Raw genomic sequence first — 17192 nt, forward strand, 5'->3', positions numbered from 1 at the left:
CTTCAGCCTCTGTGGCTGATGCTGGATTGAATATTTCATCTGGGAATCCAAAATGCCAGCTTCCAGCGTTTACTGGTTGACTAAATGTGGATTAAAGCTAGATCTTTTTGCTGCAATGGAAGTCTAGTGTGTACCTTCTCTGCTGGACAAGAGACTCTACCCGTCTCCCAAGGACCCTGAGAGACCAGGCCCACGCCTGTGCCACCGAGCCCTGGCTGCCTGACCAGCCCGTTCCCAAACATCTGCAGGAAGACCTGCCGCTCAGGGAGGAGGAGAGCGCCAGGCAGCCGGCTTGGGACGGGTGCAGGAATAAATCCCAACCGTTGTGGCTCTCTAGGCCCTGGAAAGACGGCTGCACACAGGGCAGGGCCAGCCTTCCACCTGCTGCTGGAAGCCACGGCCTCACGGGACGCGCATGCGGGCTGGCAAGGCCTGCCCCGCGGACCACGCCGGGCCTTGGCGCGGGCCTTGGCGCCACTCAACAGCAAAGAAGACAGCCAACGCTCTCCACAAGATCACCTTCAGCTTCTCAAGCCAGAGGGAGTGTGTGGACCCGGAGGAGTGGCTTGTGTGTGCACCTGGGTGACGGCCTGCCCGGCGCCTGGACTGCGAGGAAGGCTCGCCCAGGTCAAGCATCCTGGGGACGGTTTGCTGCTGCCCAGGAGCCCGGTGGTGCCTTCACCCCCCCCCCCACACACACCAGTAGAGGGGTGGCTCAAGTGGTAGAGGGTCAGCCTTGAGTGGAAAAGCTCAGAGACAACGCCCTGGTCCTGAGTTCAAGTCCCACTAGTGGCAAAAAAAGGTGGGGGCGGCAGGAGGAAGGAAGGAAGAAGTTGTGTCCGCATGAGGTTTTCCCTCTGGTTTGTAGGAGATGCTGGTTCTCACCCGTACCTCCCGCGGTCCTGTGGCCCCACGTCCCCGAGGCTGATTGCTTCTCCTACCCAGCTTGCGTGGGTTTCTTGGACGCTTGCCCATGGTGGGCGAGCCTCACTCCTGCCCGCTGGGCTTCACCGTGCATCTGCTCAGCAGCACCGGAAGCCATAGAAGACAGTGGCACCAGCCCCAACGGGGACTCGGTGAGACTTGCTCTGGCTGGTCCTCTGGCGCTGATCTTCCGACGCGCCCTGGGGGCCCAGGGACGCCCGCCTGCCTGCAGGGCTCCCCGAGGGTCTGCAAGGCGGGGCGCCAGGTCCTCTCCGGCAACGCGGCCTGTGAAGACTCCCGGGCCCTAGAGCGCTCGGGCAGCAGATCAGCAACGGCGGATCCTCGGATGCCCCCGCGGCCGGTGCCGCCCGTTCATATTCGTAACTGCCACCATGCCCGGCTCGACCCTCAAGGAGTGAGACTTGAATCCACACGCGGCTGCCCACGTTCATGCAGTGTTCGTGCGTGGCTGCTCTTCCCAGGCTGGGTATGGAACGGCTCGACCAGAGAGGAAGGGAGGTTGAGACAGACGCGTAGCCTGACGAGAACCTCCTTTTATTTGTTTTTTAACAACGTATTGTTAGGACTGATTGGCGTGGGAATTTTAAGTTTCTTTCTACCAGGACACACAGGGTCCTTTTGTGTCGTTTTGTGTGAGTCTGTTTTCCAGGGGGCTGTGTCTCATAGACCTCTCAAGCCATTACACGCTGTACTGACTTCCCATGCGCAAGGGTGGCTGGCCTGTGCCAGAGAGTGGGTCTGCCAGCGCCCGCGCCCGCGCCCACCCACTGCTGCCGATGGGCAGAGTGAGAAAGACGAGGACAGGGAGAAATATAAAGGCCGAAAAGAAAGAGGGAGGAGAGGGGTGAGGAGGGGAGGGGCCGTGGCACCGGCCGCCAGGAACCGCATTGTCTTCCACCTGCGCTTCACCAGGTCTGCGCCGGGCTGCGCAGCCCTCTCACCCAGTGTTTCTTAGATCAAACCCGGGGGATCGGGCTGATGTAGGTGTGTGGGCTCCACGTGGCCGGGGGGCCCTGAGGAGACCCGGCGAGGGCTGGTTGAACGCCAGGAGCGTGGCGGAAGAGCCTGTCCCAGCCTTGGCTTGCTTATGGTGGGACTTCCTTCCAAACATGGTCTCGGAGGTCACCATTTCCCCGGGCCCCTCCTCCTCACTTCCCCGCGGTGAAGAGCCCTTCCCAAGAGAGGCTTCCAGGAAACTCCCCGGTGGGGAAGCAGAGCTGCGGGGCTTGGAGGACACAGGGCAGAAGCCTGCCTGCCTGTCCTCCCCTGCCCCCGGGGGCCAGCACCCAGTCCTCCGCTCCTTGGCCCTCCTCCGAGCCCTGTGTGACCGCGCTGGACGCTGCCCCCTCGCCCCCCGGCGACACGAGGCCCCGAGTGTGCAATGGCCCGTGAGACACTCGGGGACGCTCAGCCAGACCATTCAATGGCTTTGCCAGATGTAACGGTTATTCTGATGTAATCAAACTCACCGTGTGCTCAGGGTGGGTCCTCAGCAGCACAGCTCCGTGTGCCAGCGTGTAGTACCTGCACGCGTGGCTACATGCATGTGGACGTTCGCCACAGTCTTAAAAAGTCGTTCAGATGTCTTTGACAGGCCATGAGAAGCTGTGTTTCAAAACTTGTTATTCGCATGTACTTATCACTGTACGCAAGAGCTTTCTGCGGTGTGAGGACAGCGCCCGCGGGTGAGCTCACAGGCCAGCCCATGTCCCTGCGGTGTGAGGAGCTCACAGGCCAGCCCCCGTGTCCCTGCGGTGTGAGGAGCTCACAGGCCAGCCCATGTCCCTGCGGTGTGAGGAGCTCACAGGCCAGCCCGTGTCCCTGCGGTGTGAGGAGCTCACAGGCCAGCCCGTGTCCCTGCGGTGTGAGGAGCTCACAGGCCAGCCCGTGTCCCTGCGGTGTGAGGACAGCGCCCGCGGGTGAGCTCACAGGCCAGCCCGTGTCCCTGCGGTGTGAGGAGCTCACAGGCCAGCCCCTGTGTCCCGCGTGCTTTGCAGAAGAGTCTCAAGTTTCATGTTTCTGAATAGAAAATGCATTCCCAGCTGGGCATCGGTGGCTCACACCTGTCATCCTAGCTACTCAAGAGGCTGAGACCTGAGGATCATGGTTCAAAGCCAGCCTGGGCAGGAAAGTCCTTGAGACTCATCTCCAGTTACCACCAGAAAACCGGAAGTGGTGCTGTGGCTCAAGTGGTAGAGTACTCACCTTTAGCTGAAGAGCTCAGGGACAGCGCCCAGGTCCAGAGTTCAAGCCCCACGACTGACAAGAATGAAAGAAAGAAAAAAAGAAAGAAAGAGAGGAAGCATGCATTCCCATGGCTGCTGAATGTTCAACATTCACACAGGATGCCCCACAGCTCCCCACCCGCGACCAGGCACACCCCATCCGTGGGAAGCCAAGTGGTTTGCATTTTCCCTTTCCCAGGGTCATGGGTGCGTGCACAGGAAACCATGTGGCCATTGGCATCCCTGCCCACTTGCAATGCAGGGGTCAGTTAAGAACGCTCCTAACACACCTGGACCCGCCTCCAGGAAACGCTTCCTCCTCCACACACTGCGTCCTCTTCCTTCCTGGGGACCAAGCGGACGTGTGCTAACAATAGGTCACTTTGTCACCTAATCTCTGGAGAAAAACAAATCCACTAAAGTTAAGTCTATGGCTATATCTTACCCTTCTCAAATTGCCAAGCCCAGGCTGGGAAATCACTGTCAGGAAGATGCTTCTAGAAACCTTGCTTCTGCCCTGAGTGTTGTTTGCCATGTATATGATTTCCCAGGAAAGGGCCCTGTCCCCCACCGCCCTCCACAAACACGGAAGCCAAGCGCACAGGGAAGGCACCGAGGGACCCCAGGGCATGGGACACCTGCCAAGGACTGGCTGTCTTCCCAGGGCAGAGCCGTTTTATCTGCCTCCCAGCACAGCTACCCTCGCTGGCCACCGAGGGGCTTCTCTGTGCTCTGCCCAGAGGCCCATCCAGCCTGGGCTCCATCCCCAGCACACACCTTGGCTCACTTTGTGGGCGGTGTGCAACTCAGAGGCCCAGGCAGAGGCCTCTGGTGGCTGGAGAGCTCGGGACGTCCAGCCAAGGGGCCTGTGAGCTCTGTGGCTTCCTTGGTGTTTGTGTGACCTCTCCACACCACCCTTCCTCACCCAGCCTCGTGCAGCCTTGAAGCGCCACAGGTGCCACTGACTCGGGCAGTAATCCTAGCTACTCAGGAAGCTGAGGTCTAGGATTGCAGTTCAAAGCCAGCCTGGGCAGGAAAGTCCTTGAGACTCTTATCTCCAATTAACTACCCAGAAAAAGCAGGAGGTGGCGCTGTGGCTCAAGTGGTAGAGACCTAGCCTTAAGCAAGCTCAGGGACAGCGCCCAGGCCCTGAGTCCAATCAAGCCCCAGGACTGGCAAAAAAAGAAGTAAAAGAAAGGACTAGGACTAGGCGGGATTCCCGGGTGTGTCAGGAGCCCGCAGGGGGTGGGGCCCTGTGGGGCGCGGTGGGGCGGGGGGGTATGGTCAGTCCACAGGCCAGTGGCACATCCTGCCACGTGCTGTGTGTTGCAGATCATCGACAAGAGTAAGAGAGACCCGTCGGAAGAGATCGAGATCCTGCTGCGGTACGGCCAGCACCCGAACATCATCACCCTCAAAGACGTGAGTGGTCTAACCATGCGCAGGGGTCTGTCCCTCGCCTGCTATGCACACATGCACACACACATACACGCGTGCACACATGTCATTTATTTAGTGAGCATTTCCTGCACGCTGTCCGCGGTGCCCTGCACATGTGCACACACGCATACACGTGTGCACACATGTTTTACTTAGTGAGCATTTCCTGCACACTGTCCATGGTGCCGTGCACACATGCACACACGCATACACGTGTGCACACACGTCGTTTATTTAGTGTTTGCTGCATGCTGTCCACGGTGCCCTGCACACATGCACACATGCATACACGCGTGCACACACGTCGTTTATTTAGTGAGCTTTTTCTGCACGCTGTCCACGGTGCCCTGCACAGTTCACACACACATACACGTGTGCACACACGTCGTTTAGTGAGCATTTCCTGCACGCTGTCCACGGTGCCCTGCACAGTTCACACACGCATACATGTGTGCACACATGTCGTTTATTTAGTGTTTCCTGCATGCTGTCCTTGGTGCCCTGCACAATTCACACGTGGAAAGGTCATGCGTGCTGGGCCTGGGCGTGTGCCTGGGACGCCTCGCTGCCACACTTGGTGTGCACACGGTGTGCAGACCTGAGCCACCAGTCTCGAGTGCCATCCCTGACAACCATGCAGACGTGGATCAGAGGGTGAGGGGTGAGGGGTGAGGGCAGGGCTGGGGCGCTGAGCCCTGGCTGGGAAGTCTCCGGCTGCTCGGGGGCACGCCAGGCCTTGTCCCTGGTGATGTGGGAGAATGCGGGAATCGGCCTCGTCCAGCCAGTCAGGACCTCAGCGCCCCACGGCGGCCCCTGGGGATGGGGGGGGGGCGATTTTCCCGCCTCTTCCCTCACAGCTAAGCCTGTGTCTCGCGTGGGGGGTCCCCGGGCCCGGCTTGCACAACCACAGGCCGCAGCAGTCTCGGCTGCTTTCCTCCTGAGCAGAGCTGCTCAGCGTGGCTGGACGGGACGGACGTGCCCCACGGAGGGCACAGGCAGGTCCCTGAGGCCCCGCGCCTCCCGTGGGTCCCCAGGTCTACGACGACGGCAAGTACGTGTACCTGGTGACGGAGCTGATGCGCGGCGGGGAGCTCCTGGACCGCATCCTCCGCCAGCGCTGCTTCTCGGAGCGCGAGGCCAGCGACGTGCTCTGCACCATCGCCAAGACCATGGACTACCTGCACTCCCAGGGGGTACGGCCACTCCGCGGGGCGCCGGGGGCGGCGGGGGGCGCCTGGGGCGGCGGGGCGGCGGGGCGGCGGCCCATTGGGGGCCCTGGGCCTTGTCCCTCCTGCCGGCCCCGGGAGGGGGGCGGGCCTGAGGCGCTCCCCCCCATACCCCCCCCCCAGGCCACGGCAGAGCGAGCCGGCCGGCCAGCCCTGGCCAGCCCTGGGGAGCGGTCGTCCCAGCAGCCCGCTGGCGGCAGGGGTGGCGCTCGCTGGGTCCAGAGAGCCTGGGGCCGGTCTCGGCCTCGCTGGCAGAGGGGGCTCTGCGGGCTGTCCCCGCGGCCACGCTGAGGCTGCCCCCTCCCGGGTCCCTCCTCCTGGGGAGCGTCGGGCCCCCGAGCCACGCCACGCACGCCTCGCCGTGACGCGGAAGGCCAGGCCGCACGCCACGCCGTGACGCACGCCACGCCGTGAAGGCTGCCCCCTTGGAGGGCGCAGTGCCGCGTGGTGGTGTCGCCCGCCTGCCGCGTTCCACTGTCGCTGTCCCATGGCACGCTGGGGCCACCAGGCCTCACCGTGCGCCGGAACGCGGCCAGGAGCGGCCGGCGCCAGGGCGGGCTCGGGCGGCCCCCGGGGGCAGCGAGGCTCCGCGGAGCCCCGGGTGCCTCCGGCCCGCCCTGCTCACCGCGCGGCCTGCCGCCTCCAGGTGGTCCACCGGGACCTGAAGCCCAGCAACATCCTGTACGTGGACGAGTCCGGAAACCCCGAGTCCATCCGCATCTGCGACTTCGGCTTCGCCAAGCAGCTGCGCGCGGAGAACGGGCTGCTCATGACGCCCTGCTACACGGCCAACTTCGTGGCTCCCGAGGTGAGCCGGGGCCGGGCCGCAGCCCCCGCGGCCTCCCAGAGGCTGCGCGCAGCCCGTGACTGCAACCGTGGCCCCAGAAAAAACGACCACAGGCTTGGTGTGGAGGGGCTCCGTCCCGGGACCCCGCCGTCCTGCTCAGCTGCGAGCAGCTTCCTTGTTAGGAGTGAGCGATGGTACCTGGGCTAGGCGTGGGGCTGACCTGGCCTGTTCCCAGGCCTGCCTGTGCCGGGCCTGCCTGTGCCGGGGGCTGCCTGTGCCGGGCCTGCCTGTGCCGGGGGCTGCCTGTGCCGGGGGCTGCCTGTGCCGGGCCTGCCTGTGCCGGGCCTGCCTGTGCCCGGGCCTGCTTGTGCCGGGCCTGCCTGTGCCGGGGGCTGCCTGTGCCGGGCCTGCCTATGCCCGGGCCTGCCTGTGCCGGGGGCTGCCTGTGCCGGGGCTGCCTGTGCCGGGGCTGCCTGTGCCGGGGGCTGCCTGTGCCGGGGCTGCCTGTGCCGGGCCTGCCTGTGCCGGGCCTGCCTGTGCCAGGGGCTGGGGGCTGGAGGCTGGAGGCGTCTTGTGCTGTTTGCTGTCACTTGAGTGTTTTGTTAGACCAAAGCCAAACTTGCTGACACTCGGTTTAAGTCTACTGGGGCTCCGTAGTGATTGGCAGCTGGGCCCGTACCTTCCAGGGGCCCACCTCAGGCCTCTGCCACCGCTCCCTCCTCCCGTGCCCTGAGGTCTGGCCTCTGGGTCTGGCGGGCACCAAAGGTGAGTGGAGGAGCTGAGTGGCGGCCGGGGCCTTGCTGACCGAGGAGGGCGGGCCCTCTCGGGGTCTGAGGGGTCTGAGGAGGGCGGGCCCTCCCGGGGCCTTGCTGACCGAGGTGGGCAGACCCCCGCTGCTGGCGCACCAGGGCCCTCCCGGGGTCTGAGAGCTGCTTTGGGAGAGGCGGGCCCAGCAGGTGCCTGGAGATGCGTGCTGAGAGCCGTGGGGAAGGGCGGGCCCTGGTGCGCGGGCGGGGTGGGGGGGGGGGGGTTGGGTCACAGCGCAGCACTCTGTGGATGCACCAGAGCAGAGGCCGGGCCGCTGGAGGTTCCCGGGCGCTCGGCAACCTGGGAGACCAGCCTCAGCCCTGCCAGGGTCGGGCAGCGTCGGTGCCCGTGGTGCTGCACAGAGGAGGGACTTCCTCAGTGCTCAGCATGCAGCAAAGCAGAGCACACACGCACACGCGTGCACGCACAGACACACACGCACACGCCCAGGAGCCAGCAGTCCTCACAGAGGTGGCTGATGACACTTTGGCCGCAGCTTCAGCGCAGTTCTTGGAGAGGTGATGGTCCGTGGCGCCGTCCGTGCTGAGCCTGTGCAGGCGTCCGGGCGAGAGGGTCAGGCCGGCCCAGCCCGACGCAAGCTCATGCGAAGTAGCTTTGCCATTTGCCCAGCGATGCAGGTCTTAACCTCAGCTCTTACACGAAGCAGAATTACCGGGCCACTGGGGTCGGGACGTGACTTATAGAGCTCACGCGGCCATGGGCTGTGGAGCTGGTGCTTGAACAGAGTGCTCAGGGCCCACGAGGGGGCACAGGGCCAGGCCTCACCTCATGAGAGGCTGCCCACCCGCATCCAAGCCACGTCCCCATTCCACAGGGGTCTGTGATGGTCTCTGCTGCCCCCTCAGCTGCCAACACATCAGCACACAACCCTCCACTGCCCGATCATCCAAGGACGCATTACAGAGTCCTCATTTTAAACTCCACACACAGAGAGGAAAACCAGGCGCCATGGTAAACACCTGTAGTCTCAGCCATTAGGGCCACTGGACCTCAGAGGTTCAAGTGGTACGACCTAGGGAACATGGCAAATCTCAAAAAAGAAAAATCAGGGCTGGGAAGGTGGCTTCGTGGTAGAGTGCGTGCCTAGTGCGCATGAGGCCCTGGGTTCGATTCCTCAGAACCATATAAACAAAAGTAAGTATAAAAAATGAATCAAAAACCCAAACGTGTAACGGTGACACTCGGCCGCTCCCCTCGGGCTCCAGTCCTGAGGGGTGAGGTGTCTGTCCGCCCATCGCCACGGCAGCCACCATCGTCCTGGAGTAGAAGTGGCAGTCTCCATCAGTGGAGGGGTTTGCAAACAACGTGTGCGTGTGTGCACACACCTGAATACTGTTGACAATAGAATGTTTTCCAGCCTTTATCTTCTGTGTGTGCCAGAGTTCAGGGTCTGGACCTCTCACTGGGCTCTTTTTTTGTGCAAGGCTGTCTCTCTACCTCTTGATTCATGGCTCCACTTCAAGCCTTTTGGTGGTCCATTGGAGAGAAGAGTCTCATGCACTTTCCAGCCCAGGCTGGCTTCAGAGTGGGATCCTCAGATCTCAGCCTCCTGAGTGGCTAGGATGACAGGCGCGAGCCACTGTGCCCAGCTCTATTCATTTTTAAAAGAAAGGGAATGCTGAGGCGCCCTGGCAGGGCGGGCTGGGCACACAAAGGCGGAGCCTGGGGTTCTGGGGTGCTCAGCTTCAGGGGCACCGAGGAGGAGCCCACGCGGAGCACACGCACCTCGAGGGTGTGGAGGGCCTGGGAGGTGTGGGTCAGCCGCGATCGGGGTGCACTGACTCAAAGTCTGGCATGTGGAGTGAAGCGCCTTTCTATGGCCACTTACTTTCTTTTTAATGAAAAGAACCGAGGGTAGAACGGGGTTGGCGGGTGGGGGGGGTGAGTGGGGCAGAGGCCCGAGGGCTGTTTGGGGGCAGCGGTGGATAGTGAACTTCTCGCTTGACAGGGCCAGCGTGGAGCTGGGCGCGTGGCTCAGGCCCATCATCTGAGCTACTCGGGAGGCTGGGATTGGAGGATGGGGTTTGAGGTCAACCCAAACCAACCAATAAGAAGCTGGGTGTGGTGGGCCATGCCTCTCACCCCCGCTGCTCAGGACACAGAAGTCAAGAGGTGACTGTCTAGTTCTGACCAGGCATAAACGGGAGACCCTAGTTTTGAAATAATAAGAGCAAAGAGGACATAGGACGTGGCTCAAGTGGTGAAGCACCTACCTAGAACGCACAGGGTCCTGAGTTCAAACCTCTTCCTACTAAAAGCAGAGTGAGAAGATGGGAGACCTGGATTTTTATGTGTAGATCTTCAGTCTTAAAGCTGCGTGGCGGGTGCCGTGATTGCCTTCTGCGTCTCAGTGGGCTGCTGCATCCTCGGAGACGGCCCCCCGAGGGCCAGAGCACCACGCTGACCCCGTCCGTCTCCCCCCCAGGTCCTGAAGCGGCAAGGCTACGATGCAGCGTGTGACGTCTGGAGCCTGGGCATCCTGCTGTACACCATGCTGGCAGGGTAACGTGGCCCGGGGCGCGCGGCTGGGCGACGCGGGGCCCCGCCCCGGATCCCTGGGCTGGGTGCACACACTCGGCCTCCACGGCCGCAGGACACCAACACGAGAAGAAGGCGCTGTGCACTTCCTGTAGGCTCAGAGCAGCCACAGAGCATTCAGGCTCCTGACCCAGTGCAGTGCTCCCTGTCCATCACTGACCTCAGCGCAGTGCTCCCCTGTCCATCACTGACCTCAGCGCAGTGCTCCCTGTCCATCATCACTGACCTCAGCACAGTGCTCCCTGTCCATCACTGACCTCAGCGCAGTGCTCCCCTGTCCATCACTGACCTCAGCGCAGTGCTCCCTGTCCATCATCACTGACCTCAGCACAGTGCTCCCTGTCCATCATCACTGACCTCAGTGCAGTGCTCCCCTGTCCATCACTGACCTCAGTGCAGTGCTCCCCTGTCCATCACTGACCTCAGCGCAGTGCTCCCCTGTCCATCACTGACCTCAGCGCAGTGCTCCCTGTCCATCATCACTGACCTCAGCGCAGTGCTCCCTGTCCATCACTGACCTCAGCGCAGTGCTCCCCTTTCCATCACTGACCTCAGCGCAGTACTCCCTGTCCATCATCACTGACCTCAGCGCAGTGCTCCCTGTCCATCACTGACCTCAGCGCAGTGCTCCCCTTTCCATCACTGACCTCAGCGCAGTACTCCCTGTCCATCATCACTGACCTCAGCGCAGTGCTCCCTGTCCATCACTGACCTCAGCGCAGTGCTCCCCTGTCCATCACTGACCTCAGCGCAGTGCTCCCTGTCCATCATCACTGACGTCAGCGCAGTGCTCCCCTGTCCATCACTGACCTCAGTGTAGTGCTCCCCTGTCCATCACTGACCTCAGCGCAGTGCTCCCTGTCCATCATCACTGACCTCAGCGCAGTGCTCCCTGTCCATCACTGACCTCAGTGCAGTGCTCCCCTGTCCATCACTGACCTCAGCACAGTGCTCCCTGTCCATCATCACTGAGCTCAGCGCAGTGCTCCCTGTCCATCACTGACCTCAGCACAGTGCTCCCCTGTCCATCACTGACCTCAGCACAGTGCTCCCCTGTCCATCACTGACCTCAGCGCAGTACTCCCTGTCCATCATCACTGACCTCAGCGCAGTGCTCCCTGTCCATCATCACTGACCTCAGTGCAGTGCTCCCTGTCCATCATCACTGACCTCAGTGCAGTGCTCCCTGTCCATCATCACTGACCTCAGCACAGTGTTCCCCTGCCCATCATCACTGACGTCAGCGCAGTGCTCCCCTGTCCATCACTGACCTCAGTGCAGTGCTCCCCTGTCCATCACTGAGCTCAGTGCAGTGCTCCCTGTCCATCATCACTGAGCTCAGCGCAGTGCTCCCTGTCCATCACTGACCTCAGCACAGTGCTCCCCTGTCCATCACTGACCTCAGCGCAGTACTCCCTGTCCATCATCACTGAGCTCAGCGCAGTGCTCCCTGTCCATCACTGACCTCAGCACAGTGCTCCCCTGTCCATCACTGACCTCAGCACAGTGCTCCCCTGTCCATCACTGACCTCAGCGCAGTACTCCCTGTCCATCATCACTGACCTCAGCGCAGTGCTCCCTGTCCATCATCACTGACCTCAGTGCAGTGCTCCCTGTCCATCATCACTGACCTCAGTGCAGTGCTCCCTGTCCATCATCACTGACCTCAGCACAGTGTTCCCCTGCCCATCATCACTGACGTCAGCGCAGTGCTCCCCTGTCCATCACTGACCTCAGTGCAGTGCTCCCCTGTCCATCACTGACCTCAGTGCAGTGCTCCCCTGTCCATCACTGACCTCAGCGCAGTGCTCCCCTGTCCATCACTGACCTCAGTGCAGTGCTCCCCTGTCCATCACTGACCTCAGCGCAGTGCTCCCCTGCCCATCATCACTGACGTCAGCGCAGTGCTCCCCTGTCCATCACTGACCTCAGTGCAGTGCTCCCCTGTCCATCACTGACCTCAGCGCAGTGCTCCCCTGTCCATCACTGACCTCAGCGCAGTGCTCCTCTGTCCATCACTGACCTCAGCGCAGTGCTCCCTGTCCATCATCACTGACCTCAACGCAGTGCTCCCCTGTCCATCACTGACCTCAGCGCAGTGCTCCCCTGTCCATCACTGACCTCAGTGTAGTGCTCCCTGTCCATCACTGACCTCAGTGCAGTGCTCCCTGTCCATCACTGACCTCAGCGCAGTGCTCCCCTGTCCATCACTGACCTCAGCGCAGTGCTCCCTGTCCATCATCACTGAGCTCAGTGCAGTGCTCCCTGTCCATCATCACTGACCTCAGCGCAGTGCTCCCCTGTCCATCACTGACCTCAGCGCAGTGCTCCCTGTCCATCATCACTGACCTCAGCGCAGTGCTCCCTGTCCATCATCACTGACCTCAGCGCAGTGCTCCCCTGTCCATCACTGACCTCAGCACAGTGCTCCCTGTCCATCACTGACCTCAGCGCAGTGCTCCCTGTCCATCATCACTGAGCTCAGCGCAGTGCTCCCCTGTCCATCACTGACCTCAGCGCAGTGCTCCCCTGTCCATCACTGACCTCAGCGCAGTGCTCCCTGTCCATCATCACTGAGCTCAGCGCAGTGCTCCCTGTCCATCATCACTGACCTCAGCGCAGTGCTCCCCTGTCCATCACTGACCTCAGCGCAGTGCTCCCCTGTCCATCACTGACCTCAGCGCAGTGCTCCCTGTCCATCACTGACCTCAGCGCAGTGCTCCCCTGTCCATCACTGACCTCAGCGCAGTGCTCCCTGTCCATCATCACTGACCTCAGCGCAGTGCTCCCCTGTCCATCACTGACCTCAGCGCAGTGCTCCCCTGTCCATCACTGACCTCAGCGCAGTGCTCCCCTGTCCATCACTGACCTCAGCGCAGTGCTCCCTGTCCATCACTGACCTCAGCGCAGTGCTCCCTGTCCATCATCACTGACCTCAGCGCAGTGCTCCCTGTCCATCATCACTGACCTCAGCGCAGTGCTCCCTGTCCATCACTGACCTCAGTGCAGTGCTCCCTGTCCATCATCACTGACCTCAGCGCAGTGCTCCCCTGTCCATCATCACTGACCTCAGCGCAGTGCTCCCCTGTCCATCATCACTGACCTCAGCGCAGTGCTCCCCTGTCCATCACTGACCTCAGTGCAGTGCTCCCTGTCCATCATCACTGACCTCAGCGCAGTGCTCCCTGTCCATCACTGACCTCAGCGCAGTGCTCCCCTGTCCATCATCACTGACCTCAGCGCAGTGCTCCCCTGTCCATCACTGACCTCAGCGCAGTGCTCCCTGTCCATCACTGACCTCAGCACAGTGCTCCCCTGTCCATCATCACTGACCTCAGCGCAGTGCTCCCTGTCCATCATCACTGACCTCAGTGCAGTGCTCCCCTGTCCATCACTGACCTCAGCGCAGTGCTCCCTGTCCATCACTGACCTCAACGCAGTGCTCCCTGTCCATCACTGACCTCAGCACAGTGCTCCCCTGTCCATCACTGACCTCAGCACAGTGCTCCCTGTCCATCATCACTGACCTCAGTGCAGTGCTCCCTGTCCATCACTGACCTCAGCGCAGTGCTCCCCTGTCCATCACTGACCTCAGCGCAGTGCTCCCCTGTCCATCATCACTGACCTCAGCGCAGTGCTCCCTGTCCATCATCACTGACCTCAGTGCAGTGCTCCCCTGTCCATCACTGACCTCAGCGCAGTGCTCCCTGTCCATCACTGACCTCAACGCAGTGCTCCCTGTCCATCACTGACCTCAGCACAGTGCTCCCCTGTCCATCACTGACCTCAGCGCAGTGCTCCCTGTCCATCATCACTGACCTCAGTGCAGTGCTCCCTGTCCATCATCACTGACCTCAGCGCAGTGCTCCCTGTCCATCATCACTGACCTCAGTGCAGTGCTCCCTGTCCATCACTGACCTCAGCGCAGTGCTCCCCTGTCCATCACTGACCTCAGCGCAGTGCTCCCCTGTCCATCATCACTGACCTCAGCGCAGTGCTCCCCTGTCCATCACTGACCTCAGCGCAGTGCTCCCTGTCCATCATCACTGAGCTCAGCGCAGTGCTCCCCTGTCCATCACTGACCTCAGCACAGTGCTCCCTGTCCATCACTGACCTCAGCGCAGTGCTCCCCTGTCCATCACTGACCTCAGCGCAGTGCTCCCTATCCATCACTGACCTCAGCGCAGTGCTCCCCTGTCCATCATCACTGACCTCAGCGCAGTGCTCCCTGTCCATCATCACTGACCTCAGTGCAGTGCTCCCTGTCCATCACTGACCTCAGCGCAGTGCTCCCCTGTCCATCACTGACCTCAGCGCAGTGCTCCCCTGTCCATCACTGACCTCAGCACAGTGCTCCCTGTCCATCATCACTGACCTCAGCACAGTGCTCCCTGTCCATCATCACTGAGCTCAGCGCAGTGCTCCCTGTCCATCATCACTGACCTCAGTGCAGTGCTCCCCTGTCCATCACTGACCTCAGCGCAGTGCTCCCCTGTCCATCACTGACCTCAGCGCAGTGCTCCCTGTCCATCATCACTGACCTCAGCACAGTGCTCCCTGTCCATCACTGACCTCAGCACAGTGCTCCCTGTCCATCACTGACCTCAACGCAGTGCTCCCTGTCCATCACTGACCTCAGCACAGTGCTCCCCTGTCCATCACTGACCTCAGCGCAGTGCTCCCCTGTCCATCACTGACCTCAGCACAGTGCTCCCCTGTCCATCATCACTGACCTCAGCGCAGTGCTCCCCTGCCCATCATCACTGACGTCAGCGCAGTGCTCCCCTGTCCATCACTGACCTCAGCGCAGTGCTCCCTGTCCATCACTGACCTCAGCGCAGTGCTCCCCTGTCCATCACTGACCTCAGCGCAGTGCTCCCCTGTCCATCACTGACCTCAGCACAGTGCTCCCTGTCCATCACTGACCTCAGCGCAGTGCTCCCCTGCCAGCCACGCCAGCATTGGGATGTGGCTAGGGGACTGGGGCCGGCTCTCCTGGGCTGGGCCTCCGTGAACATCAGAGACCGCAGTGTTCCGTGCAGGGCGGCTGGCCTGGGTGGAAGGCCCCACGATGGTGGAGCTCATGGCACCATGGCTCCCCACGCAGCTTTACCCCCTTTGCCAACGGGCCAGACGACACCCCTGAGGAGATCCTGGCCCGAGTCGGCAGCGGGAAGTACGCGCTCTCCGGGGGAAACTGGGACTCCATCTCTGACGCGGCCAAGGTGAGCGCCGCTCTATTCCTCCTCCCCTCCCCCCATGCAAGAGGAAGCTACCCGTGGCTTCTAGGCAGCGGCCAGCGAGAGGGTTTGTACCTCACTGCCAAAAAATGGCAAATGGTGACATGTCCCAATTTCTTTGTTCATTTTTCTCCAAAGAGAACTACAGGAGACAGACACACACATTGTGCATCTGTACAGTATTTATTATGTCAGCATCTCCCCTTGGAAGGCTGTCATTTACATTAAAATAGTACTTCGTGTTTTACATGCACCGTTTGCTATTTGCCCATTTAATTTCTCTTTGAATGTACAACATGGAATGAAAGGTAAATTGATACAACTGCTAAATAGTTATAATAGTTAAAACTTAAAAGTCATTCATAACCAGGTGCCAGGGGTGCACAACTATCATCTTAGCTCTCTAGGAGGCTGAGATCCAGTAGACCGCAGTTCTAGGACAGCCCAAGCAGATGAAGTCCACAGATTCCATCTTCAATTAGCCAGTCAAAACTCAAGAATGGATGCGTGACTCAAGTAGTAGAGCACCGACCAAGCATGCAGAGAGCCCTGGGTTCCAAACCCCAGGTTTTAAAAACTCCCTTCACATTCGCATGCTCACAAACTTGTAAAACCAATGCTTGCCCCAACGCACAGAGAATTCCCAGCCGCAGAACAGCACTTCACAGCCCCCTCGGGAGCACCATGTCCGCCGAGCACCTTGAGCAGCCTGTGCCCCTCCCCCTCCCAACCCCGCTGACAGGATGTGGTGTCCAAGATGCTGCATGTGGACCCCCAGCAGCGCCTGACCACCCTGCAAGTCCTGAAACACCCGTGGATCGTCAACAGAGAGCTGCTGTCCCAAAGCCAGCTGAGCAGACAGGACGTCCACCTGGTGAAGGTGCGCCCGGGAGTAAAGTCGGGCCAGGGCTGGGTGTGACCCCATCCCCAGACGCCGCCCGGCCCAGGGCTCCACACACCCTCGTGCCCTCCAGGCCCGCCGGGGGAGGGGAGAGCTGACACTCGTGGCCACCGGCACACCATGTCCTCGTGCACTGGGGGGCCCTCGGTTCCCCGCTTTTCCTGGGGAGACACTGGGGCACGGACGGCAGGGCTGCAGCCCCAGGCCAGGCGCGGGGCTCCACATCCGCCCTCCCGACCCTTCTCTTGCAGGGTGCGATGGCGGCCACCTACTTTGCCCTGAACAGGACGCCGCAGGCGCCGCGGCTGGAGCCGGTGCTGTCCTCCGGCCTGGCCCAGCGCAGGGGCATGAAGAGACTGACCTCCACGCGCTTGTAGCCGCTGCGGTCGCGCTGCCAGTGTCCTCGGCCCTGCGGGTGCCGCGCCCGGCCAGCTTGTGGGCTCCCGGTGACCACAGGCACGCACAACGCTGGGCCGGCCTCGCTGTTCCTCTGTGCCCCTTTGGCCTGGACACCCCAGGCCACGCCACGTGGACCTGCCGCCTGCTCTCCTTTCCTCCCAGCAAAACCAAATGGCCGCAGTCACCGCACCGTGCCGCGGCCGCGACCCCTCGAGGCTTAGGTGTTCCCTGTCAGGCTCAGAACCGTGTCAGGAAATGCCCACCGGGCGTGAAGCCAGCCAGGTCCCGGCCAGGTGACTGCAGAGCCCTCCGCGAGGCCCGGACGCACGGGGCAGCTGGAGGCCCCAGAGGCCACGCGACGGGCCGGCACCGAGGTGTCCTGCCCCAGATCATCCAAAGAGCGCCCACCCCTCCCCAGAGGGAGCCCCCAAGTCAGGACAACCCAGTCTTTGTTCCCAGAGCCTCCCACGGAGCCGAGTGCCGGCCAGGGCCAGCTGAGCAGGGTCCACTCATGCTGGGCTCCCTGCGGAGGCCCCCTGCCCCGCAGGCCCATGGCCGCCCTCGGCCACAGACGCACGGGATCTCTCTGGGGAGCCAGGGCTCTGCCGCTGGCCAGGACACCAAAGGTGGCTTTGGTGTGCACCCTTGTGGTTTCTGGTCTGC

General features: G+C 61.7%; 1 protein-coding gene across 2 annotated transcripts in view; it reads left to right on the forward strand.

The window, feature by feature from the left end:
• Nucleotides 1-16586, forward strand: part of Rps6ka2 (ribosomal protein S6 kinase A2) — a 175341-nt gene extending 158755 nt beyond the window's left edge. For both annotated transcript variants that reach the window (XM_042689700.1, XM_042689699.1), the window contains exons 15-21: nucleotides 4503-4592; nucleotides 5645-5803; nucleotides 6483-6644; nucleotides 9877-9953; nucleotides 15097-15214; nucleotides 15972-16109; nucleotides 16382-16586. In XM_042689700.1, coding sequence (XP_042545634.1) covers nucleotides 4503-4592; nucleotides 5645-5803; nucleotides 6483-6644; nucleotides 9877-9953; nucleotides 15097-15214; nucleotides 15972-16109; nucleotides 16382-16507 — 870 coding nt within the window. In that variant the 3' untranslated portion in view covers nucleotides 16508-16586. The remainder of the gene's footprint in view (nucleotides 1-4502; nucleotides 4593-5644; nucleotides 5804-6482; nucleotides 6645-9876; nucleotides 9954-15096; nucleotides 15215-15971; nucleotides 16110-16381) is intronic.
• Nucleotides 16587-17192: the final 606 nt, after the last annotated feature.

This window comes from Dipodomys spectabilis, unplaced genomic scaffold (genome assembly GCF_019054845.1).
Source record: "Dipodomys spectabilis isolate Male_0828 unplaced genomic scaffold, ASM1905484v1 ptg000126l, whole genome shotgun sequence".
NCBI lineage: Eukaryota > Metazoa > Chordata > Mammalia > Rodentia > Heteromyidae > Dipodomys > Dipodomys spectabilis.